This window comes from Coturnix japonica, chromosome 3, assembly GCF_054131305.1.
Source record: "Coturnix japonica strain WE chromosome 3, WE-NBRP24, whole genome shotgun sequence".
NCBI lineage: Eukaryota > Metazoa > Chordata > Aves > Galliformes > Phasianidae > Coturnix > Coturnix japonica.
In genome coordinates this window covers 90846930-90874402 of record NC_140665.1, presented here as the reverse complement: position 1 = coordinate 90874402, position 27473 = coordinate 90846930, and the positions used below count along the sequence as shown (strand labels likewise).

The following is a 27473-nucleotide window of genomic DNA, read 5'->3' as shown; positions in this document are numbered from 1 at the left end:
TTCTTCTTTTGAAGTAAAGTTCAGGACTATACACTCAAATAACTCCAGTCTCTTTGCAGTTACACCTTTCCTGGAACCCAGTGTTTGAGCAACACCTGCACACTGTGCTCTGGGTGATGCTGGTTGGAGCTGCGCTGTGTGAGATGTGTAGAGAAGGATGAAATCGCTGGGAGAAGAGGGAGGAAAGAAATTGGCAGGAGTCAGAGACTGCCTGGAAGGAAGGAGTGGGAGCTGACAGAAATGGAAAGAAGGCAGCAGACACTGATTGCAGTGCTGGGAGAAATGAATTGTCTCTAAAGCACAGGGAAGACTTGGTGTAAAAACGGAGCATGTCTCTGTTTATTTCAGGTTTATGAACACTGTTGTGGAGATATGAAGGATACAGCTACTTAAATTTTTTTAATGTATATGGAGGCGATGGTGAGTTTTCCTTTTGATACAGCCTCGATTGCTTTCATAGTGAGGATTTCTCCAGGTCTTTGTGAAGTAATGGGAAACCTGAAAGATAATTACAGCCCAGGGTTTCTTCAGCGAGCAGCTGAAATGAACATGCTTTACCTGAGCAGACTGGAGTTACTGCTTTTGTTTTGCGCAGTTGTTTTTCCCATCCTTAGGCAATTCATTTAGCTGCTGTAAGAAAGAGTGTTTTCTAACTGCTGCTCGAGTTGCTCCTTCATCCAGGGTGCAGTTCAGGAAGTGCTGCATAACACCGTGTCCTGGGATGCTGAGAAGAAATACTGAAGTGCCCAGAGAACAGGTTAATAAAGAAAAAGCATTAAGGCACAGTGAGGATGACAAGAGTAACTTGTTTTGCTGAATGAATAGCTGCTACTGTGCTGCTTTGTTTGTTTTTGAAGAGCTGCTGTTGTAAATCAGCTGTACTGCAGCTATACAGCTCTTCTTCCTCGGAGGGCTTTGGTGGGCACAGTGCTGCTTTAAAGGCGTTCTGGAAAATGCTCACGTGTTATTCACTAGCCTCAAGATTGTTTCTTTTTAACTCCTGTTTACCTTTTTTGACCCAATGAAGATCTGTGCTGCATCCTGAGCAGCCTTAATTATGACATGTTTAGGGTCAGTAAGGGATGAGATTCAGTAAGCATGGAGGTTGACAGTTGGACTAGATGATCTCAGTGGCCTTTTCCAACACTTACAATTCTGTGTCTTTATCAAGTTGCTTATTTTGACTTGTGCAGGTTCTCCTGCTTCTTTCTTGTTTTCCAAAGGGAGTTCAGGCTGAGGGGTTTTATGTTCTCTTGGAAGTTGGAAAGACTCCACACAGTCAGGTGGAATCCTGTTTGCCTAATGCATGTATCTTTCCAGTGCCACTTTTAAGTTGGTGCAGTTCACCAACTGTAGTTGGTATCTTCCATACTGGCAGTGCTTCCTCTATAGGTAATTCCTATTCTTTCTGACCTGCCTTCCGCTGCAGTGGTGCTCTTGATTTTTACTTCTTCCTGTCTGTTGTTTAACAAGGAATCTAACAAGCAGCAAATACTAAGCATGCTCCTCAGAAAGTGGGCTAATAATCCAGAGAACAATGGATGGTGTTGTGGTGGTGTTTTGGGTTTGTTTCTTTCTTTTAGAGTCTGAGAAGCTGGAAAGAAGATGTGGCACTTTGAAGCTGCAGGAAATGTATGGAAGCTCAGTGCTGGCTGCCAGATGAGGAGAAGGCCTGGCCTTTGAATGTGGTAACAAATGCTTCTCTGAATATAAGAAGTTGGAGAAAAAGGAAATTGAATTAATTTGAAAAGCTGTAGCAACTCTCAGTAGCATCCATTACTTTAGCAGGCTACATTATGCATTGTGTCTGCTGATGGAGCTTGGTGATGCTGGAGGCGGCCAGCTTCATAAATTCACAGGCTGGTTGGGCTGGAAGGGACCTCATGGCCCACCTCCACCAACACTTCTTATGGGCTGTTTGCCCCCCCCCATCAGCTCAGGGTGCCCAGGGCCCACCCAACCCTGTCTTTGAGCCCCTGTGGGGATGGGGGTCCTACAGCTCTCAGGGCAGATGTGCCAGGGCCTCACCACCCTCTAAATGAAGAACTTCTTAACTTCTAATCTAACTCTCCTCTCTTTTAGTTTAAAACTGCCCCCCGTCACTGTCTTCATGTGTAAAGTGTCATTCTATCTCCTGCTTATAAGAAGCTCTCTTCAAGTGCTGAAAGGCTGCACTGATGTCTTCCAAAGCCTTCTTTTTTCCAGACTGAACAAGTCCAGCTCTCTCTACCTTTCTTCATAGGAGAGATGCTTCAGGCCTCTGACTTCCTGCTAATAGAAATGATGGAGACACCAGTGAGATCCTGTCCTTTTCCCCGTTTTCTCTTTTCTTCTGAGAACACAAAGGAGCTGACCTTAATGTTTTAGTGATGGGTGGGGAATGTTTGTTTTACTTGCTTAGTAAAGGGACCGCAGCTGTTCCCGGATTTCTGTAATCTTTATAAACAAGTGTTAATGTTAAAGTGGGATTTCAGTTTCAATTTCTTGCATACCAGAGTATAATAGAACAGCAATGGTGAGAGTACATGTTTATGGTTATATTTAGAAAGAGTAGTCCCAAATATGTTGGTTATTTTTTCAAGTGATTAGAAAAGTGAGCTGTAAAAACTCGGTGTATGCTCTAGATAATTATTACTTTAAGCATTACATAGGTTGCTCTGCAATTAATACCTCCTATTTATTTTCATGGAACCTAAAACAGGTACAAAGAAAACACTAACACTATTTGATAGAACAAATCAAAGTGGCAAAGTAGAGATCAAGGTTAATCATGATGCGTATGTGTGTGCAATAAGACGACACATTTTGGATAGCTCAGTAGCTGAATGGGTCTTTGTTCGGAACCACAATTGGTCAACAGAATCCCAGTCTGTTGTTTTGATGCTGTAGACATTTATGCCTTTTTAGTCTGAGTTCTGCAATCTTTAACTGGCCAAACCAGTTTTTGCTCAGCAGAAGCAGCGTGTTAGGTTGTCACTGATACGGGAGGGATGGGGTGAGGGATGATATCGCCACCAAAAATACCCAGACTTTTTCACAGTTTCCACCTTTGGAACAAACTTACTTCCTAGATTTTGGCTATTGCTGTGTACACGTGGGTGTTCAAAGCTCAGTGCATATAATCTGATAATGCTACACCCTTATGAGCTGAGAATACTGTTCAGTTGTCTTCCTACCCTTGATGGATGAGCACTGGTTGTTTTCAGCGTGAAATGCATATGCTGTTTTCCAACTTTATTAGGAATTACAAGCTAGAAATTGAAATTTGGTACTGGAAATAGAGATAGTATTATTAACATCAGTCATGTCTGTCTTTGTTTTGGACTACAATCAGGTTGGAAAGACAGCATTCAGAATCTAAGTGTTTAAAGCTGCTTCCTAAAGTTCATGAGAAGATGAAGGCTAATGAAGGCTTTTGCCAGTATCATAGAAGTTGGCAAACAGCGGGTAGAGCACAGGCTTAGAGCAAGTGGCTGCTCTTAGAGGAGTTGTGCTTGGAAGTCTGGGCTGAAAATGGCCATCCCTTCACATTGGGTAGTCTACAAAAATAGAGCAGCACAGTCTTTGCTACTAAGAACACTGAGTTAACGTCACCCACACTGATAATACCTAAAGCAATTGCTGCTGCTTCACGTCCTTTTCCTCATATTCCTCATGGGGTGAGATTGAGATGTCAGGGTGGGAGTGCTGATGAGTTGAATCTTCATTGTGGAAGGTGATTGGCATCATTTGAACCAAAAATGGATTTGAAAGCATCACCACAAGGTTTATGGCCTTTGAATTGAAAGAGGGATGCCTTGTCAGTTTGTGATGTTCTCTGAATGGAACGCTCAAGTATCCTTCAACTTCATCAGATATCCATGATCTCTAGATTTTTTTCTGACCTTTCCCAATGAACTGGAGTAAATTACCAATGCTTGGATCTATTGTTCTTGTCACAAGACAGCTCTCCTGTGTCAGAAGGAGCTTTTGGAGAACATCTCTAGTCAAAAACTCTAGTTTTTGAGTCTTCAGCTGATAGCTTTGGGGAAAGGGAAATGGCCATGACTTAACTGGCATGAAGGGCAGTATTCAATGGGCACTAATATGGGACTTCTATGTGTTACTGTCATTGAAGTCTTAATCAGTGAATAAAAATTGCACGGCAGTGTATTAAAAATGAGTTTGAGAGAGATGATCCATATTTCATCCTAATGTGAACTTTTAATAAACCATTAATATTTTTTAGATGCTGCCTGTGTCAAAGATTGGCCATTTCTAGCAGTTCAGATTAGATGTTTTTGCCAAATCTCTGAAGCTGGAAATGCTAAGCAGTCGATAACCTTTTTCTTCTTTTCTTTATATGAAGAATAGATTCCTCAAATGCTTTTTTTTTTTTTTTGAGAAAGAGTGTTTTTACAAATGCAATGTCACAAATTGTGTTTAAACATCTAAAAGTGTAGAATCAATGTTTTTTTAAAGAAGTTTAGTTACAGACTTTCTACTGACATTTGCACAGTGTATGCAAGTGGTATGGCCTGTAATGTCCAACGTGAGGAGGTTAAAAACTCTGTTTTTCTTTTATAGATATACTGAATTACAATGCCTTGGGGTGGGTGAAACTTGGTGTTCCACACCTTGGATCAGATATATATACACACATATATATCATCTTCAAATAGGTCCAAGTTTTTATTCCTCCATAAAATCTGAGCTGCTTGTAGGAGCGGCTTTTATGACTTAAGGAAGACAAGCTAGAGTTGGGTTTGTGGAATGAATCATACTGCCTTCGTGGTGAGTTATCTTTGTTCCTTAAGGGTGTTCTACTCACGTCTGACCAAGTCATGAGGTGTTTAGAAAGAAGGTTATAAGGGTTTGATGTCAGCTTTCAGGAAGTACCCAACTTTAATGCTGGTGGTTGTGCAGCTCAGGGCAGAGCTCTTGCTAGTTGAGGCCAAGTGAAGGTGGGAGATGTGATTGAGAAAAGGCTGAATGTTAAATTTGGCTTTGTTCACGTCATGTACTGTGGTGCATCAGCAGTGTATCTGTAGGGTGATGTTGCTACTGAAGGCCCATCACTGATACTATGATGGTTTTAGGAGATTCTGCTTCTGATGAGGTCTAGTCACAGGCTAAATGTCCCATTTCCTTTGGAACGTATCTTCTGGTTCAGTTCAGGTTAAATTAAACTATGCATATATCTGATTTGTGTGGACAATGCTGTACCATGCATGCTGAGGCATCATTAAGTGAGGATGCTTGGGAGGCTGCTTCAGCAGCCCACCTGTCTTGCCCCACAGCACGGTGTAGATGCTGGAATTGGAAGTGAGCAGGATGGGCCTGGTTGATATTTGATAAACCTTTTTACCTCCTATAGGACCGACAGGGGATTTATCTTATTTCCGTGTGAAATGAGTTGATACTTTTGATAGCTGGAGTGACAGGAATCTGTTCTTTGGGCTGAAGCAATAACTGGTAATCGCAAAACAGGTAAGCGTTGAGTTTGTCCTAGAAATGCTGTGTTTTGTTTCTTTTTAAAATGTAAGGAATCAGATATTCTAAGTGTCTTCTAAGTGAATACTTAGCCTGTGATAGTGTATGTTTAAACATCAGGAGAAGCCTGAGATGAGGATTATCTATCTGACTGTGAGACAGCCCTGCAGTGGTCGCAACTTCTCTTCCATGTGTTCTCCTTTCCTCATTCAGAATACGGGTCTTCCTGCTTTGCTATTTTTCACATCTGTGTCTGGAGAAATAACGTAATAAAAATGTCATCATGATGACTTTAGGTTTTGCTTGCATTCTGAGCTACTTTGGGCCTTATTTATAGGAATGCTGAATATTCATAAGAGCAGCTGAAGCTGTATTTTCAAAGCACAGCTCCAATTGAAGTGCTGTTGAAAGTACTGACTGAAAAACCAGGCACCGTGTGCTGGAAATTATGCAGCTGAAATTAGTGGTCATTTAGTTTACACTTTGGACTTTCATTATCTTGTATATTCTTCCCATGCTGTGGTCAGATCTGCATAAACATGCCTGTGGGGAAATGTATGGTTTTCTATTTGGTGTAGATGCAGATGGTAAGTATTTAATGGCTTGGAGGATACAGGCAAAAACTGGGCAACTGTCCATGTGCTGAATGAAGCAGAAATCCAGCTGGGGAGAACAGAGGAGCGTTACCAGGAGGAGGTGTATGTAAAGGCTAAATGGGAGATGCGTGGTTTTTAACTCTTAACTTATGTGTATTTTGCTTTTGTCAATATGTATTTAAAGCTTTAGGGGGCATCTGGTATAATACAAGGCTGTAAAAACCATTAGTGCTTTCTAATCCATGTTTCTGTGCCTTGTGAGGCAAATGTTAGGGGTGGATGGGTAGGGTTAGGGATGGCCCTGAGGTGCTATGTGAATGTTGTGGTGGTGTCTTTTGTGCATCGCAGCGTGCATCCATCTGTGCCTTCTTGGGAAGAGCAGTTTAAAAGCACTCCGTACTAACTGGACTGACTTGTGAGGAAGGATTTCAGAGCAGGCTTGTGTTGCTTGGGTCATCTGCTTGTGTGTTTCAAAGACCAACACTGTAAACTCACATCCTTAGAGATTATTGTACTACTTTGTGTCGGTTGGGATTTTTCCATGTCCCTAAACCTGAGTTGTGAAGTTCAGGGTTTGCTGTTCAATTTATCCACTCCTTGTCTTGTAGAGACAATGGTACAGCTTGGAGATGCTGGGCGCTTTTCCCCTTGCCATAGCAACCATAGGAGCCAGACCTGGTTGGCCTTTCTCCCCCAGTGCTTGCCACTTTGCTTTCAGAGGTGACCTCTCTTCTCTCACTCCACATTCCAGTCTGTCTGGGGTGTGAGTTCTTGGTGTTGCAAACAGATGATCACTCTGTAGTGCGCGTAAGGCCTGGTGAGGGGTCTGGAGCACAGGCCTTACGAGGAGCGGCTGAGGGAGCTAGGATTGTTCAGCCTGGAGAAGAGGAAGCTCAGGGGAGACCTTATAGCTCTCTATAACTTCCTGAAGGGAGGTTGTAGTGAGCTGGGGGTTGGCCTCTTCTCTCATGTAATCAGTGATAGAACTAGAGGGAATGGTTTTAAGCTGTGCCAGGGGAGATTCAGGCTGGACATTAGGAAGTATTACTTCTCGGAAAGGGTAGTCAGGCATTGGAATGCACTGCCCAGGGAGGTGGTGGAGTCACCGACCATGGGAGTGTTCAAGAAACATTTGGATGTTGTGCTGAGGAATATGATTTAGCCAGGAAGTATTGGTGATGGTTGGACTAGATGATCTTCTAGGTCTTTTCCAACCTTGATAATTCTGTGATTCTGTAATGTGATTCCATAAGAAGTAATCAAAACATGTGTCAGTACTGACTTCATAGTTAATTACTTGGGCTTTATTTTTACTTCTTGTTTTTTATCTTCCCTTCTGTTTGTTTGATCCGTTTGTTTCTTCCAGTGGTTCATAAAATCCAACTGTTTTGTATGGAACTTCTCCACTAAATCCAGAGACTCATCCTGACTTATAAGTCTTGTTCTTTTTCATTTGCATCAGTGCGTATAATGGAGAGAAAACAGGTCAAGCTATGCCCTGAAAGAATATCTCTTCATTCATTTAGGATTCTTCAGATACTGTTAAAAGCATAATGTAAATGTGGGAGTAAGCAAATGGATGGCCAAGTGTAAGTGACAGCTGAGTTTAGGGAACCTGCTCCTATTAAGAAGAGCAGCGCTGTGCTCACAGCTGCTTTCCCTGCTAGTGCTTAATGCCTGTGTAACTCGCTGGTGCAGAAGAGCTTGGAGTAGCACAGTAGAAGGGGAATTATTCCTTGCAAATGGAAAAACTATGGATGGTTAAGAAGCTGAGTTCTGTAGTTCGTGGTTGCAGGTTGTCCCAGGTTCTACTCACATAATTAAGTAATAAATAAATAAAAAACAAACCCACATCTTCACATTACTGAGAAGCATAAATGTGTCCGTGACTGAGAGAAGAGTGGCTTGTTGTAATGAACTTTTCTGATATGTGCCTGGATTGCCTCTTCATCTTCGAAGAATCTTTTCTATGTGTCTAACTGGTGGGAGCCCTGCTTTGTGCTTGGTGGAGGGAGCTCTTAGGAGAAGCTCTGAGGGCACCATGCAGTGAGAAGAGCTGTGGGAGAGCCCAAAGTCCTGCAAGTTGCAAACTGTTTATAGATTCAGCTTCTTCTATAATACACAAGTGTGAGAATTGATTTTTTTTCTCTTCTATGCAGGTCAACTTCGTAGTGTGCCAACTATTTGCCTTGCTTGCGGCTATTTGGTTTCGAACGTACCTTCATTCAAGCAAAACTAGCCCATTTATAAGACATGTTGTTGCAACCCTCTTGGGCCTTTATCTTGCACTTTTTTGTTTTGGATGGTAAGTTGCACTTAATTTCACTTTTAAAGGATTCATAAATTTTTCATGCCTTGTTTGCAGGGAGCGATGCTTTCATGTGAAGGACATTACCTGTGTTTTTTAGCTGCTGCAAATGTACAGCAAGTGCCTTAAATTTTCTGAAGTGCAGAAGTCTTGAAAGACCTTCCATTTGTGAGCTGGTAGCAAACACTCCCTTCTTGTGGCTTTGGGAGGATGTAGCAGCTGCAGCTTAAATGTGCTTGGAAGGTGTTCTCTTGGGACACTGTGCAGATGCAGTGAGAGCATTTCTCCTCAACATTATCTGCATGCACTAACTCTCCAGGTCTTCTACTGAATCTTGAATGTCATTTGACTTGTTACAGGAAGGGTGACCAGAACTGCAGAGCTGATGATGTTCCCAGTAGTATCAAGCCCCTGAAAAAGAGCTGTCCTTGGTTTGGGTGTTTGGGTACATTTATATACGTTTCTTTTTGTTTTATAGGAGTTCTGTTTAAACAATTAAATTTTCTCCGATTGCTGCTTTCCCATCTTGATCTTCACAGAGCATACCAAGACAGAATGGGAGTAGGGCTAATAAAGGGAATGGGAGTAGGGCTAATAAAGGGAATGGGAGTAGGGCTAATAAAGGGAATGGAAGTAGGGCTAATAAAGGGAATGCATTTAGTTGAGTGATTATTCTTTTTCTTCTTCAAAATTATGAAATGGCTCTCATCTTCCCAAGCTGAATTAAGAGCCAGTTCAGTTCAGTGCACTGTAAGCAAACTGCTTTTTCGATTTTAAGTATATAGGGGGCTTAGATTTACACTGACTGTGGGTGCAGATGGGAAGATGTGTACAGCATGTGCACACTGTGTCTGTGCACAGCGTGTATAAATAAATCTCAGATTCCAAACCACAGATTTAGTCTCTACTTTGACATGTTACAGAGGCTGTCCAACATTATTTGATAAGTATTACTTCTAAATTTAGGAAACATCAAACTTTAACTCTTTAGATTTACATATGTTATTTACTTATATATGTAATTGTGTAAATCCCATGCATTTATTCAACTTTTGGCCCTGGTATTTTGCTCTGAGCAATCTGCTGTCAAAGATATAAGGTCCTTGCTGCAAACGAGGAGAATGATACAGCAGATGTGTGTGGTTTTGGTGAGAGCTGTGTAAGCTTTAGAAGCACACTGTGTATCTGTATCTTTGGAAGCAGAAATCATTAAGTGTAGCTTGTAATGACAAGTGTAACCAATATTCCTATCTCAGTGTTGTAGTTGGGAGACTTGAGAAAGAAAACCTTCGTTTTGTGTTTTGTGCAAGTATGTTTTTAAGGTTTTACTTCTTTTTGGTTTTGTTTTGCTCTTGTAATGTATTGTAACACTTGTGATGGTGATGTGGGACAGGAAGAAAAGGGATCACTCTCTGGGGATAATGGCCAATAGCACCGAAGGCCTAGAATGCCACTTGTTTATAACTGAAATACTCCATATAGTATTTAGATGCATCTCATATGATTGATCTCATAGTCAAAAAATTAAATTGCTGCTGTTAATGAGACTTGTCCTGAAATAAATATTTTCAGGGACTGCTATCTTGACACATTATCCATGTCAATCGGAGCTTCTTCAGGCTTTATTGTAATATATCCCTCCATCTGTTCAAAAAGCAACCTTCCTGATGTGATGAAGTGAATCAAGTTTGGTTGAGGACTGAATGCTTTTCCCCATCCTTAGTTGGCTACTGACCGCCTGGGGCAAGGAGACTGCTGTACTTAGTGCTGGGGAATGGAAATCTTCCCTTATGCTGATACCATACTTACTAAAATATGGTTGACCTTATCTGAGATCTGTTGTTTCAGACAGGCGAAGTGACAGATATGGGAACTGAGCCACAAAACGTTCATGTTATTTACTCATGAAATAATGCCAGATGAAAGTATTGGAAGGCCTATTATTTGTACCTTAAGATTATCAACGTTTTTATGTTCTTGTTTATTAGCCGGAGAATTCTAGTTAAGTCTATAGTCTTTGCTCATTATTACTGTCTGTGCTATGCTAAACAGGGAAGCTGCTGGGAGGAGTGAGGGTTGCTGCAAACCTAAATAGAATGCATTTTAATTTTCAAGTCAAAATGATGGGGTTAGAATCTGAGAAACCTCTTCAGATCAACATTAAGTCAATAAATAATGTGGCTTATTGTCATTAATGAAAATGCCTTGAGTGATTTTTTTTATTTTTTTTTTTTCCTCCTAGGTATGCCTTACATTTTGTTATACAAAGTGGAATTTCCTACTATCTCATGATCATAATAGGAGTGGAAAACATGCACAAGTAAGTTTTTATTCTAAAGCTTAATAATAGAAAAAATAAAGAATGCTACTGTTGTGCATTTATGCCATTTCTATTTGCAGTGGCATGCCCAGATCTTTCAGCATCTCATTTCTGCTAACTGCGATTCTTTTTTTCCAGGAGAGAAAATGGTTTATATGGCATTTTTGCCTCCTTTTTTGAATATCTGAGGCTTGTTATAATTGGCAATATCCCCACTGAGAGTGGGGATAATAGCATTCTCAGCATTCTGATTATTTTTTTTTTGCCATTACTTAATAATGTTAGGTTTCTCAAAAATATAAGATAGAGATATAAATGTATTCTGATAACATCTGTTGCTTGTAGAAGGAAGATGTCTGTCTGAACAGATATGTCAGTCTGTGAGATGTGTATTAAGCTACTGTTTGCCATGCTCTTCTTTCTTTCTTTTGTAAGAAAGCACAGAGCGACTGCTGTCTTAGACAAAAATACCATCATAAAATTAAATATGTAGGGCATTATTTTAGGTTTGCTTGAGTGCACGATTAGCTTAGCAGTATCCGAAGCCATGCAGAACATAGCTTGTTTTCCTTTTTAAAATCATCCTTGAAACCAGGAAGCACATGTCTCTTATTACTGTGTGTGTGTTTTAATATTGCACTAGCCTAGAGGTCAGAAACAAATTAGGATCCCACAGTGTTAATTCCTGCATAAATGCTTAATAAAACAGCAAATCTGTGCTTGAACAGGTTCCTGACGTGAATGAAGCTGTCAGGAAAGATGCTGGTAAAAGAATCAAAAAGGAGAATTGCTTTGCACAGGAAGCCAGGGTAACTTTCATGGTCCTGTTTGTTGTAACACTCTGCTCCTTTATATACTGCTACTGATTGGTAGAACTCAGATTTGACTGCTGGGCTTACGTTGCTGTATCATGGTATGAATTAGGATACCATTGGATGAAACTAGAAAGCTGCTCTTTCAATGGAGGAAAAAAATGTAACCGATGCTCATACTTTAAAGCTGACTAGAAAAATAAGCCTTATTAATAAAGCAATATTTTTATTTCATGTAAGAATTCAATGAGTTTGTATTACTAGCTGTATTTTAATACTATCTAAGGACTGATTCAAGTGAAAGGGATAATGCTTGTGCTGCATAGCTATGCAAAATAGCATAAAGGCTGCAATGAACAGTAAGTTCATTACACTCGTGGTGTAAGGTTGGTGAGAGTATTAGAATGTCTTTAAAGATGGTTGTTGAAACTCAACCTGAAATAGAGTTAGTCTGGTGTCTAGTAGTTCTTGTAAGTCAGTTCATAGTTGCTCCTTTCAGGTCATTTCTGCCGATACAGCAGTATGAATAGAAAACCTAAGCATCTGGCAACCTGGAAGCACAGTAGTTCTGCTGCTAGCTATTCTCTGGCAGCAGTAGAAAATACGGCTGTAGCTTCCTATATTCAAAAACCATATTGAGGCTCATACTGCTGAATAAAGAAGGAATAAGAGCAGGGCCAGAAAGCAAGCAAGAGTCTTGGACTGTGGACATTACCTGTTTGGTGCAGTTTTGGCCTCCATCAGCCAACACTAGGGGTAATGCTTGGATGCTGTCTGGGAAGCTCCAAGAGCCATTCCTAAGAGGTGACAGAAAAGATCATATGTGTAAGATCAAGATGTATAAGATCATCTCTTTCAGTTGTTACCATACCCTCGGAGGAGTAGAGTCTCTCGGTGTCTCTAGATGTCAGTACCTTTTACAGAAGGACTATGGCACCCTCGTTTTCCAGCCCTGAGGCCAGGTGGTATGGGCCTGCCCATGTCCTGCTGGTAGTTGTGTGTATATACAGCTATTCAGAGTACTTCTGGATGCCTGCATTGTATTTTGTGATCTATTTCATTGATGATAGAAGAGCCCACTTCCTCGCAGTCCCGGTTAAGAGGTTACCTGCACTGTTCATATGCTGCTTAAACTCAGAGACCACAGAACACCAAATACTTATATATGATGGAAATATGGATTCAAGTGATTTTGGATGGAAAATCACTTGCATATTATACAAAATATTCTTACAACATCCTTACCATTTGAAACAAGGAGCAAGTTTTGCTGAACTTCTGTGTTCTTTAGAACAGACTTTCAGGTCTGGTACTGACAGTCTTTCAGACCTCTGTCATTTTCTTCATGTACTTCCTTTGGTTCCTTGAAATCTTGCCGTTCTGCCAAGTTTCTACCTTTGTGATCTTCCTAGAGTATCTGAACTCTCTGCACCTATTGCTTTTCAATGTTAGTCTTGGCAATGCACACTGTGTTAAAGATGAAAGCCTTACTTCAGTAATGGGAGAGATGTGGAAGTAAAACTGATACGGTGCTATTTTATTTTATTTTTTCCCTTTATTTTTCCCTTCCCTCCTGTATCCTTTTATGGTTTTTTTGAAAGCACTGCTTTCCTTAAGAGACAAAACCCCGAATGGCAGAGTTTTTCCTTGGAGCAGTTGCCTACTGTTGGCTAGTAGCTATGTAAGCAAATCGTGCACAGGTGACTTACTGACGGGCTTTTAAAGGCTTCCAGGCAACTTTCTCTTTTGACATAATTGTTCATTTTATGGTTGGTAAATAATGTCCCTCTGCCTGTGTGGAAAGGAAAGTCAATTCCAGGGCTCACAGTTGCTTCCCTGAATCAGTAGTTTTCTCAGTGACTTCACTGATAAGGCTCAAGTTCCAGCTGTGACAGCATAGAAAGTAAATCTGCTCATTTAAAATCAGTCCTTTTGAACCTCATGAATCTGCTAATATTAAGACAAGCAATAGCAAGCAATAGCGTACTACTGTGTCTCGTGTTACCAAGCAGTAGGTATGCTATTGGTATCTAATATGTTCTGCCTTATGCTTTAGGTTATAGGATGATTGTTTTATTGTTCCAGAAGTCCAGAATTGAACTACAATAATTTATGAGGTTATTTCTGGATTTTTGGGGTGTGGGGGAGGGAAATCACTTAGCTATTTTCTGGTACATTGAAGTTGTAAAATGAAAGCTGCTGAAGGACTAACAGAGCTGGAATAACTATTAGAGGTAAGCTATGTAGAAATTGATCAAGTACTTGCTGCTAGCATTTTGAACTCCTAATATTTTGCTAAAGATTCAATTTATAAACATTGTGGTGAAGGGGTTACCAATACAGCCCATAATCACCAGAGGAAGGCAAGCAAGTAAGCTTAACAATAAGGACTTGCAGAAATTCAGCTTATTAACATGCAAGCTACATGGAGAAAAGCCAGCAGGGTCTTTTTAAAGGTTCTTCACTTCAAGAGTTCATTTTTTAATCTACTTCAACAAAATGTTCATCTAAATTAATTTGCTCAGCATGTTAATTGAGGCATTTCATTAAACACCTAACTGACAAATTCTGCTGCATGTCATGATTAGCTGATTGACACACTGGACTTGCGGTTACCCTGCAACTTAAATTGCTATCAGAACTGTTACCTATTTTTGAAAGTGCTGGCTTCAATGAAATCCAAAATGGATCGAGCAAATTACTGTCACACTCATCCTGTGAGCGAGAGAGCAGATTTATTGTAAATGTCTTTCTTGTATCTTCAGAAATAAGAGAATTTATAAGTTTAAGTGATTTTATTTTATTTATTTTTTTTTTTTTTGAGAGTGGATTTTGGGCTGTTTTAATTTTTTTGAGCTTTCATCTCTTCCAAGGGCCCTTAATCAAGACAAATGCAGGGCTTTTTGTTCCTGCCTCCTTTTGATTTGATCACAAGTGCTGTAGAGTCTATGAAGAACATATGTGATGTGGATAAAGAAGAAATTCCTTTTTATCTCCAAAAGAGGATCTGATGCAGCATCTAAAATTAGTCATCAAATCTACAGACTGAAATAACAATATCTAATAACTGTTAAGAAATGCTATCACATTCTGGTGATAATTTTTAGCAAAGCTAGGGTTGGAAGCCTGCCGGTCTAATTACATTCCTTAGAAGACACAAGGGCATCCAGAGAACTGTAAGTAAGCTATCAGCCATCACTTCTCAGTTATAAATTTGTAATTTATTCATGGAACTTGAATGCCTGCTACATGGGAAGCTGCCAAAGGGCAGTGCCCGTAGTGTGGAGAATACCTGATTCCAAATTTGAAGCATTAGCAGCCGCAAATTGTTCTGCATACACCGAAAAGTTCTATGCTTCTGTTCCTGCAGTTTGTGCAAGGAAGATAAACTTATGTGAAATAAATAAACCAGTTGAGAGCTGAAAAATTAAGAGTGTGTTCTTATCATCCAGATAAGGATAAATTGAACATGAGAGAAGATCTCACCTCCAGCTTCTGCAGCCTGAAGTATCAAGGTGCCTTATCCGATATATGCTAAAGGCAAAACAAACAAAAATACCCAAGCAAATAAAAAAAACACAAAGAAACCCCAAACCTGTTAATAGTCCATAATTACGAAATGTATATTTGATTTAAGAGCAATTTTAAAGTTATTTTTTTCATAGAAGAGAATCGAATATATCCTAAACAATATTAGCTCCTACAGAATACATAGCAATTTCATTTTCACCTATTAGGAATAACTGTCAAGCCCAATGGATGACTGTATTTGGGAGAATGTATTAATAGTTAAAAACAAATAATAATCATTTTTCTGTTCAAAAGTGGTATGTCTTGTCCCAAAGAGAAGGGGTTATACTTTGTAAGAAAAGATCATTGGCCATTAGATGTAACTATCTCAGCATGAGCAATGCCATAGGTAAAATACATAATGCAAATCTTAAGAGATGGATTTGCAGTAATTGAGCGAAGCTTAAAAGGAGGAGGTGGTGGTGGTGACTTTACACGATCTGATAGTGATAGGACATAGGGGGAATGGCTTTAAACTAAGAGAGGGGGGATTTCGGTTAGATGTTAGGATGACATTTTTCACTCGGAGGGCAGTGAGACCCTGGCACTGCTGCCCAGAGAGGAGATAAAAATGTGGGGTGGTTTTTAGAAAGTATTACAGAAAATGAGTTAATGGCCCTGAATGCAAGATTCCTGATTTGCTTTTAGCTGGTCTCTTGTTTGCAGTCAGAAGTTCTAAAATGCTGAGAGGTGAAGTGTATGTTTCTGAATAGCAAAATATATGGTCTTGCTGCTTGATAGCCTTCCTAATTATATGAAGTCTTTGAGACTTTGCTTGTATAATGTCAGATTAATTTGTTTGCAGAAAAGTAGCTTAACTCTGAGCACCCTAAAAAGGTAAAATAGTTAAAATAGAACTATTGCAGGTAGCTGAAAGGTATGATTTGAAATAAGTTTCCTATTTTTGTCAGTTCTAGCATCTTTGAGACATCTTTGTCCTTAAGTGCTGAATACATCTTCCCTGTATGCTGAAGATCTGGCCATTCCAAAAATAGCCATGTAAATAGATGTCCGCCTTCAGTGGCTTGAGAAGTGAACACTTGTTGAAGTAAATAGCTGTGAGGGAATTTCCTAGGAATCCTTGTGAAGTTGTTTTAAAAATATTTGTTTTAAATAGTTCCTACAAGTTCATCCACTTCAATAACTTCCTGCAACTCTCCTGGCTGTGTTTTGATAGGACTTAATGAGTTGCTTAAAACAATAAAGGAGTAACAACTTGATTTAAAACTTGATTTAATATCCTTCTTAAAGCTGGGATGTTTGAATAGAAAGGCCCTTCATATTTCTGTAGTTACAGAAGTGGAGTGAAGATTGGGACTGGCATTTTTTTACCATTTATAATGCTTGTAAATTTTGTCTTATTTTTAAACAATGGAATACGTTTATTTATTCTTCCCTCGTGTGTGTACGTGGGGTGGAAGAAGGAAAGACAAAAAAAAAAAATCATATAGTCTGAAGCTTTGCAAAGCTTGGTGCTATGTTTGTTGCTGAGCAACAGAAGAAAATACACTATTTCTCAAGTTTTGTAGCTGTTTTGCATTCAGGCCTCCAATTGCACTGATACTAAAAGAGATGTACTAAAGTTTTGTTGCAACTACAACAAATTCTGGTTGTATACTTTGTCTTTCCAAGGAGAAAAGTTTAAATTAGAGCATTTTACATTTTCCCACCTTCTTATTTACCCCTCACCTTGGCTGCTGATGTCCTTCAAGGAAATGAGTTCTCATAGCAGACATGATGATGATGAAGATGCTGCTGGGATATAAAGCCTGCATCATTCCACTGGACAAAAACTTGGGCAAAAAGATTTCTGTATTTTGATTTTGAGAAGTAGTTATGGATTGAGCATTGAAGTTTGATTGAAAGAGTTCTCTTACTTTCTTAAACTGTGAATTGATGGGGGAAAAAAAAGTATATATATTACTCTATTTCTATAAGCAGAGAGGACAATCTTGGAAACAAGTGGTACTGCAAAATGGCACGGTGCATTAGGAATCTGCTGGGACTGAGTAGTTACTGCTTTCTGGCTTGCACAGATATACTTTTTAAACTTCATACCCAAAGTGAGGGTGAGCTCAATCAATTAATCAAGCAAGAGAAAATTGATAGCAAGAGTCAAGTCATGTTTTCTGGGCAGCGTATTTGTTTGATAATCCTTGCAAGTTGTAGCATTTATATAAATACTTCTTCAAGGCATATTACTCTGCCTGTCATGCTGCCAAGCAACTTGACTGCTAGCAAATGAGGTCTGAGTCATGGTATCATTGCTGCATGGTTTATTACCTCAACAAACTATTGATGCCAAATAAATTGGGCTTCTTGCAAAACGAAGTGGCAGAATAAATTGTACCTAGAAAAGTTCAGTGAAAGCTGTGCTCATCTTCAGCTTCTGGCAAAGGCTGCGGCTAATAGGAGTTGATTAAAAATTCTGGTAGTATGACATCAACTGAATTGAACCAGTTGTGGTTATGATAGAGAAGGATTACATGCAAGTATTCTTCATGTTACAGTCATTTATTTCATTTCAGCGTGCTTTTAAAATATTTCATTCTTTGAAATGTCTTTTATTTGGGACAAATTGCACTTGAGTAGTGATGACAAGCTCAGCAAACAACCATTTCATTGTCCTCAATGGCTTTGTTGACTGTAAATTATGCAAGTCCATTTTGAATGCAGAACTGGAAGTGGTGGTGTACAAAGTGCCTGATTGGAGCTAAAAGACGATTGAAGAAATGGAGGAAGTTGGCCCATTTTGATACAGATGCATGTTATTTAAATAACAAATTTCCTTTAAGGGGAGCTGAATGTAAATAAAAAGGACTGGTATTTACAAAATACAAACATCTTCATTTTAAAATTCACTGCCATTAAAAGGTTAAAATGTCTTTATTGGAAGTCAGATGAAACTGTAAATTCATAGTGTAGCTGAGGCTGGAAGCATTTTCTAGTCTAGCCCCCATGTTCAGAACAGGAACAACTAGAGCAGGCTGTTCTACGAAACTGAAGCCTTCCTTAATATTCACATGATCCTGGATTGCTGTCATAAGCATGCCAGCCATTTCCTTTTGGTGTTTTGCTTCAGTGTCTATTATAGCTTAACATTTATTTGATATGACTTCATGCAGAATAATCTATTTATCTGATCTGGACTAACTACTCAAGCTTTATTTTTATTCCTTAATTTCCCTTCACCCCATTGGTGCAGAGCATTGTCAACTTTCCTTGATGTTGTATGGATTTAGTATTGTCAGCTGATGCATGGTGGGCTCCTTTCAATTGAAATGAAACAAGTGACTGAGACAATTATTTTGGTACAAGGAGACCATGTTAGGCAACAAGCAGTAATCTGTTTTCTTGTCCTCCTTCTTGAGGGGAGTAAAAATAAATAATAAAAAGAGGATGGGGGAAAAACTCAAAACAACAATTGCACCAACAGAAAATACGGCAATCTTTTATCTATAAGCTAGTAGAAGCAGGTGGAATCCAGGCTGGATAACTTAGAAATATCAGAGGGAATATTTGATATTTCAAGTTTGTTTCAATTTTCAATTATTTTCCAGTTGCATTCAAATACAAATGTGTTTTCAGTATTCAAACAGGAAATTCCTTCTATGCCATGAAAGGGTATGTAAGGGATTTACTCATGCTGCTTTCAGTATGATTGAATTGCTTCGAGATCTTAATGGGATAATGTGCAAAGAAGCCCTGTTTCCTTGCAAATCCATTGGCATAGTTCTTATGTAGTTCTGACAGTAGATTTCAAATTGCTGTTTAATCAATAAAATGGAACTTCCAAAGACAAACAGTAGAATACATAAATTGTAAGTGACTGTCTGACTCCTATTTTAATTCTGCCCTGTGAGAAAGTGAAATGGAGCTCTCCATGTTCTGCTTCCTGTCAGTTTTTGGCTGTGATACTAAGGCAGTTCTTCTCTGTATTGGTGTCTTATAAGATACACATATCTTGAATAATATAGCACAGGGTTCATGTTCAGTGCTGGAGATGAAATATGAAATGCTTAATATAGACAAATGCTAAGCAGTTTGCAGTCATTACTAATCACAGGCACAACAGGAACTGTGAAGTCAGTGGGCTTGCGAAGGGAGGCCAGGTATTTCAGAGCATGATTACTTAGAGTGAATAATGTATTTTATTAATAGATTGTCTCACACGGAAATGCACCATGCCTACATGTAACGCATCATTTTAAACAGCCATGCAGCTGGCCATCTTTTTCTTGGTATTCTGTCCTTTCTGGGAGTGCCTGTGATGTTTAAGTCCACTATTTTGGACAGTCTGTAGTAGGTCTAGGACTTTTCAGTTTATCAGGAGTTCCCTTTCCCTCCACCGTGGTGTATCCATTTCTGATACCACGCTTCATGTATATTGTGCTGCCATTCCTGTTGAATTACTGTCTTCTGGCTTTGAAATTGATTCCTCAGTTGTGGGTTTTGTTTTTTAAATTATTGCTTGTGTAAAGAGCTTTTCAGCTTCAAAGCAACTTGCCGTCTATGAAATGTGAGGTGTGAATGAGGTGGTGTGAGCATAGAGAGTACTAATAAGATTCTGACATGTTTCTGTATAATCATAGAATGACCTGATTTGAAAGGGACCACAATGATCATCCAGTTTCAACCCCTCTGTTATGTGCAGGGTCACCAGACCAGGCTGCCCAGAGCCACATCCAGCCTGGCCTTGAATGCCTCCAGGGATGGGGAATCTGCAGCCTCCCTGGCCAACCTGTTCCAGTGCGTCGCCACCCTCTGAGTGAAAAACTTCCTCCTGATATCTAACCTAAACCTGCCCTGTCTCAGTTTAAAACCATTCCCCCTTGTCCTATCACTGTCCACCCTTGTAAACAAGCCGTACCCCCTCCCTCCTATTTCTATGCAGTGCTTGCAATGTGTCCAACAGTAAAGAAAGAAAAAGAAGGATCCTGGTTCTTTCTGTGTGTTTGTGCTGCTCTGGAAATCTGATCAGTAAGTGGTATTTATAGACACATTCTTTATGCATAGGATATTCATATAAAATTGTGGTCTTGAGGCAGTTGTTTTTCTTCAGTTCATGACTGCAGTAGTTTAACTAGAAAATTTGCTTTGGAAGTTCACACGTGATGTGATTGTGGTTTCTGAAGAATTGTCCCTGCAGCATCTTATTGCCAGTTTATATGGGAACAAAATGAGAACTGGTCTACATGAATGTAATGTGATATGGATGGAATTGAGGGAGCTCTAGAGGAAAATGGAAGGACCTTACTACTGAGCTGCTCTCAGACTTCCAGTCAGAAGCCAGTGACTTCCTTGTTGTTCCTGGCTACTGGAGAGGAGAAAAATAGAATTCTATCAGAAAAAACAAATTTTTTATCAATGTCCAGGTGAAATATTTGCATACTGAAATAGCTAAGGTGTTCTAACCCTTTTAAAAGGGTTAGAAAGCAAACCATGCTGGCTTCTGAAAGGTGGGTTGAAATAAGGCTTTATTCTGTTGTTGATATAAACTGTGTGGCTTTTGGAGCTGGTTAGTTTCTCTGGCACTTGTCCATGCTTTTATTTGAGCAATTAGTGTATGTGAGAATTTCTCTCTAAACAGTAAGAAGATCTAAATAAAGGAGCCTAAGGCACCTAGAAACAGATTGAGTTTAGTTTGAATAGCAAAGCACTGCTAACACAACATGTAATTACTTGGTGTATTATTCAAACACCTTACAAAAGGTCACTTTGTATTGTAGATGTGCAATACCTAAAGACTATGAAATGATTTATGCTCTTAAAATTATGATCCTTTGAGGATTAAGAAATGAACTTCCAAACCATTTAGAACACACACATAGATTGGGATGCTGTTCTTGTCCAGTTCTTTTGGTAGGTGATCTCCTCTTCTTACTTCAAGTGGTAAAACCTGTGTATTTTAACAGTTAATATGCATTGCCTTATGAAGGAAGTGACATCTAAAATTGAAAGAATGGGCAAGAAGTAATGCCAGTGATGGCAAATACATCTGTCCCTCACTAGCATCACTTGTCCATGTTTTGTAATCAGTGAAGAAGTAAAATGAGTCTTAAATTTTTGCTTCTTCCACTAACTAGATGTGGGATGATGTGAAATGTTTTTTGGAGACCATTCTTTTGGGTCAGCACTAGAGATAGTTGTTTAATGCATTTTCCATCAGAATTGTAATGATGTGTTCTGTACATTGTGAAATGAAACACTTCTCAAAGAATCACACAATGGTTTGGGTTTGGAGGGGCCTTAAAGATCATTCAGTTCCAACTTTGCTGAGAGATTCTGTTCTTCCAACAGCCCACGCAGAGTTTCAGGAATATGAGAGGCATGGGAAGCCTGAATGCCAGTGAACACTGAGAAAGAGAACTTGAATACTTCAGCCTTCTCCATGTCTGAATCCAGTTCTCCCTCATTTACTGAGAGAGGAAGTATATTCTTCTTGGCCTCTATCTGATTATCCATAGTGTATTTCTCCAGTGTTTTATAATCACATTTGATTTTTCTTTCTGTTTTTCATCCTCAGAGTGAAACTGTGAGCCAACAGCACATAGTTTGTCTTAATTGTCCTTTCTCATATGCCATGTACAAACACACAGGAGTACTGGCAGTATGTCTGGTTTATTCTTGATGGCATTACTTCAGTTTCTAAGTCATGGGACATTAACAGTGATGACATATGTTTAAAATGGTATTTGATGAAGTCACTGAGCAGATGCCTCACCAACCTACGTAGGTTTCTTTCCTTTGTTCTCCTTGGGAGTGTATATTTTCAGTGTTAGTGTCCCTGTGTGCAAGGATGATCCAAAATTGTAGTAGGTAACAATTAATGGGTAACTCTTGCAGCTCATGGTTGATTTGGCAGTTGAGTGGAAATAGAGTGCAACAAGAGAAGACCAAACAACCCAAACAAAATAATAAGTACTCGAATTCTGGACTTTGTGTATTTATTGTTATTCTGACCTGCAAATCTCTTATCTTTGAGTACTCAGGCTTTGCCATTTGTTGACTTCAACAGACCATCCTTGAACTATCAGTACAGTCAGTTAAGGATTCACTGTCATGAGAAAATTCTTGTGAGGGGAAATATTGATTAGTTTTGCCAGAGAAATCCAGAGTGCTTCATCTCTCAGAAGAAGCCTGAAGGATTCCAGTATGGAATTCCTGTCAGATGGGCAATAGTTGCTGGGTGTTTGAGATGCCAAGACCACAGAGCAGACAGAGGCAGAAAATGGAAGATAACCTCACCATAAGACAGACAGCCATCATTAAAGATTTAACAGTGAGCCTTGCCCTGCAGCAACAGGTGACTTTGCTCTGCCAGCATCTTATTTTCTAATAGCAAAATCTGGGGCTTGGAGTTCGAGGACTGATACATCCATTCTCTCTGAATTGGAGAGGTGTGGATTTGGAAGATTGGCTGTTTGGTGGGCTGAGAATTGGTTGGCTGGTCAAAGCCAAGTTCTGTGTCAGGGTGGAGGCCAGTTACAAGTAGTGTCCCTGAGGGGTTGGTCTCGGGACTGGTTCTTTTCAACATCTTCATCAGTGACAGATGATAACACTGAGTGCACCCTCAGCAAGTCAGCAGACAACACCAAGCTGAGCAGTGCAGTCAGTACACTGGAGTTCCATCCAGTGGGACCTGGCAGGTTGGAGAAGTGGGCTCATAAAAACCTAATAAGGTTCAATAAGGCCAAGTGCATGGGGCTGCATTTGGGCTGTGACAATCCCAGGTATTTATATAGACTGGGAGAAGAGCTCCTTGGGAGCAGCCCTGTGGAGAAGCACGTAGGAGTCCTGGTAGGTGAGACATGAGCCAGCAGTGTGTGCTTGCAGCCTGGAAGGCCAAATGTGTTCTGGGCTGCATTAAAAAAGGGGTGGCCAGCAGGGACAGGGAGATGATTGTCCCCCTCTACTTGGCTCTTGTGAGGCCCCATCTGCAGTGCTGCATCCAGACCCTGGAAGGATGTGGAGCTCTTGAAGTAGGTTCAGAGGAGGGCCACTAAGATGACCAGAGGGCTCCTCTCCTGTGAGGAAAGGTTGGGCACTTACTAAGAGAAAGCTAATGCTGTGCTTGAGCATTTGAAATTGGTCAGCTGGTTCAGTCAACTTGGGCATAAATTCCGATTTCTTTAAATTTCCAGTGTACACTGTGAAAAGTGGATCCTAAGGGAAGAGAGTACTTGCAGACCTAGATCTGTGACACTTTCAGATCCTTCACCCATCTGTAGTTGACCTGCTTTGTCCTGCAAACTGAACTCCAATATTCTCTTGTACACATCCACTCCCTTTTATTGAACGGATCTTCACCTTTCACCGAATGGCTGTGTCTCTCTGGGTTAATGGAACTCCTTGCAGTTTTCCTTTCACCCAATACCTGCCTGTCCTATCTTGTTGTAGAACACCATGGTACCTTGACCTCTTGTCTGCAAACTGCCTTTCCATGCTCTTCAGTTCATGGGTGGCTTGTTCATTTTTCTTGAATTTGAGCAATGTTATTTATCTTCCTGTCATGTATTTAGTGTTCCAGTGCTTTCTCATATTCATGTCTGCTATAAATATTCTCTGCAGGTCAACCTGAAAGCTAAGTTTGAGCCAGGGAAGGCCTTTCTGGCTTCAACCAGGGAACAAGTTGTTTCATGTCTTTTCATGGCTTTTGTGGCTATAATTATGGAACTGTTTTAATAAGTGAGCAAACTACTTCCAAAAGTTTCCACAGATATCACAAAATATCCTGAATTCGAAGGGCTTTGTAAGGATCATTGAGTCCAACTCGTAATGCTTCTGTCCCAAAGGATTAATTAATCTCCCAAGTTATGATAACAGATTATGGTATCAGAACACGTGCCAGAATTGTTTTCTTTCGGATTCTTTTGAAAGAGCATTCTGATAGGATTCTACTTGCTTGTGTGTGTTTATTAAAAATACATAAGAATCCTTATATGTTTTCTCTCCCTTTATGATGATCTGACAAGTTAGATGAGCAAAAGCTGGGAAGAAAGAAAACGTGAAACATGGAAGAGCTGGGAGGTCTTCTGACTTAGTTTGCGTTTGTATCTTAGTAGTTACTTTTCTTAAGAATAGTTTGGTGGTTTTTTTTCCTTTCCATGGTGCTTTCCTGTGAAACCATGGGGAAGGTGACTTAATTTCTAAAAGGAGACTAGGAGCTTTAACCTTTAAATGTCATCGGCTATTTGGAGATAATTTGGCTCCAGTAACGAAAGATATATAATTTATGAAACTTCAGATCCCCCTTCTACTTGAAGTAGGTAAGTACAATGAAATCTAGTTTCCATGGAGTACATAATCACAGCTCTGGATCCAAATGAATCATTTCTAGATAGTGGGAGCATTTATGGACTTCCTTGATGACCTAGAAGTCCTGTTCTTATGTACTGCAGAAATACATGTGGGAAACAAAGCTGTCTAAAATAAAAGGTGGAGCAAGTCTACCAACTAGTAGTGTGGAGACGACCATATAAATAAAGCCAACAGTAAACTTCCTTTTAAATGAGCTTAGACTTATACAAAGTGATTCTTAGTGGTTTGTAACTAGTAAAATTGTAAGTGGACGCTGAAGGATTTTGCACAGCTGAATACATTGAGTACTTCCAACTCAGTTTGCTTTCTTGAATTAGTGGCATTCTTTGCTATTAGTTACTTTGGTTTTGATTTTTATACCCCATGGCAGCTGAGGACTCTGCACCAGGAATACTGGAAACAAAATTTCATTTTTCCTACACTGTTGTCTTCTAGTTTCTGAGAAGAGGAAAACAGTGAGAATTACGTCAATGGATTAACACTATTGGAAGTGCCATTCAGAAGGAAGAAGCCTTCGTCATCTTCCCTGCTTCTCTGCCTGTATTTTTTGTTGTTTTTTTTTTAATGCTGATGAGGGCATATCATCTGAGAATCAATGCGTGGGTGTGATTCTGCTGCAGAGTCCAAGATCTTTGCTTAAGGAAGAGGAGGAGCGAAGGTTTTGATGTAACATAAGGTTTCATTATTTATATTCTCTGTTTCTTTACATCTGTTCCTGGAGGAAACCTGCTTTTCAGTAGGAAATGTTCCACATGGCTTTTCCAGCAGAAAAACACATGGAATACACGACATAGGGAGAAAATAAAAACCCAACTCAGCTCAGTTTTCTATATGGTTTTTATTATATTTTCGCACCAAATATTTGAGCAATCTTTAAAACAGAAAAGAAGAAAAGGTGTTGGTTTATCTCCCTCTTGCCAAATGTTTCTGAAATTACTGATGCTGAAGCCTCATTCTGCCTCAAGAATGCTGGCTTGCGTTGATCAGTAGATAAGAGGTATGACCGCCCACCCTCAAAGCACAGCTGGACTTCTTAATCATTTATTGTGCAGAGTATGTGTTCAAAAAGAAATACGTGACTGTACAAAATGTGAAAGCTCTGCAGCACGCACAACCTTGCTTGGCAGGGCTAGAAACGTTTAGAAGAGATCTGAGTAGTACTAAATGTTATGACACAAAAACAACCGCTGTGGGTGTGTCTCTCATTCTGTTCTTGGGTTTGTCTTCCCAGATCATCAGCATCTGCACTGCCTTCCCTGCTGGTTTTTTTTCTTTATTGCATCTCAGCCCTTAGTAGACTTGAAATTATAAACACTTCAAATGGAAGCGTCTTTTCATGTACAGATTGGATCTGTTTTAAGACAGATTCCTTTTCTCTTTTCTCAATCAAGAAAATAAACAAATGTTTATTTTCTTCAGGAAACCAAATCTGATAATAGAGTCATGGAAGAGGAGGCTAGAAGGGAATGGAGGGGTCTTCTGGTTTGCTAATCAAAGGCAGTTTGAGATGAAAGGAAAAAAAACAGTTTCCACAGTTTTGTTAGTCAATTCATATAGGTGCTCAGTGATACTCGTGGTTATGTTCTCCTAGAAATTAGTATAAATCTAACATAAATTTTCCATAGCTTAAATTCATTTATCTCCATAGGGAGGATTATTCCTTTTCTTTTTTGCAGCAGTCCTCTGTTCATCTTGTCTCCTTTCACTCCAGTAAGAACCGAACTAGTTAAATCTTTCATTAGATGGTGTGTTCCAGGCCTCTTTCCACTTCTGTGTAGTTGCTTTTGGACTTCTTGTTCTATGCCATTTGGGGATGTGCTCTGCAAAAACAGGTTGAGGCATTTAAAATGCTAAGCAGGATAAAAGGCTTTTCTGTCTGTTTTGTGGTGCTGTGACTTTCTGCAGATCCTTTTCTGCTGTAATGCTCCTTAATAGTTGGTTTCCATTACAGATTTGTATGGTTGATTATTTACAGCCAAAACTGCACTTTGCACACAACTTAATTCCGCTCCATCTGATGCTTTTAAGCCTGTCTTAGTTTTCCTTCAAGGTGATTTTTTCTGATCCAACTAAGAAAGTGTTTGCAGTTTGTATAACTTAATGGGTACCTGCATGTTTAACCAGTTTATTTACAGTTAAAGAAATACTTAATAGATGATACCTGTTGTTTTGATACTGTCCTGACTCAAATGCGTATCTGATACATCCTTCTGATTTGATGTCACCGAAACATTTCCTTATACAATCTGCCTATGGGTACCCAGTAGTATCTCAAACTGGCTGGGCTGCTTGGGATGGTTTGTTCATGGCAGTCATTAGCTTTGGGTATTCGCACTGGTGCAGCACCTCATGGAAGACAGTTTAGAGTAACCTCATATAATAAATATAAGCATGAGGTGTGAAACAGAGAATAACAGAATAACAGAAGACATTACACTGTTCCTATATGGACAGGGGAGCTGCTGTCTTGCAGAGCTGTGTCAGGGACTGAACGCAGTATCTCATGTAAATACTCAAGAACTACTGAGTATTCAGAGTTCAAAACCAAAACAAAACAAAGGAACAGAAAGCTCAGATAAGAATTTGAGTATATTTGAGTTTATCTTGAAAGGAGAGTTAATTAGAAGGGGCATAGGATTAGAAGCTGCCTAAAGTTGCTTGTTGAGAAATTGTTTTTCTATTGTAGGACAACAAGGAGGAGACTGGGAGAGAATATGAGATGGGAAGTTGGATTTGATCTTCCTATTGCTTCTGCAAAAATAGAATAAGGTCTGCCCAGTCCAGTAGGGGTACTTGCTTCTAATAACAGCAATTTCTGTTCCAAGCACCTAATGTAAATTATGTATCTAGTTTGGGCTGCAAATAGAGGTGTGTATGAACAGGATAGGAAGTCAGCTTGGCAGTTTTTCTCTCACAAAGGATATAAAATTGAATTGTTAAAATTTCACTTCTAAAAGGTGCGTTTACTTTCATCTTAGTACATAGTGGACCACTAAGCATCAAAATCTAAAATGGCTTCCAACTGTACGATCTTCATGATCATAGGCTGAACTTTTATAAGGGAGAGTAAGTCC

At 39.6% G+C, this 27473-nt stretch overlaps 1 protein-coding gene across 1 annotated transcript in view; it reads left to right on the top strand.

Annotated features, from left to right (window-relative positions):
- MBOAT2 (membrane bound glycerophospholipid O-acyltransferase 2) overlaps positions 1-27473 on the top strand; it is a 73070-nt gene that overhangs the window by 5169 nt on the left and 40428 nt on the right. The window contains exons 2-3 of the mRNA XM_015859410.3: positions 8228-8373; positions 10619-10696. Coding sequence (XP_015714896.1) covers positions 8228-8373; positions 10619-10696 — 224 coding nt within the window. The remainder of the gene's footprint in view (positions 1-8227; positions 8374-10618; positions 10697-27473) is intronic.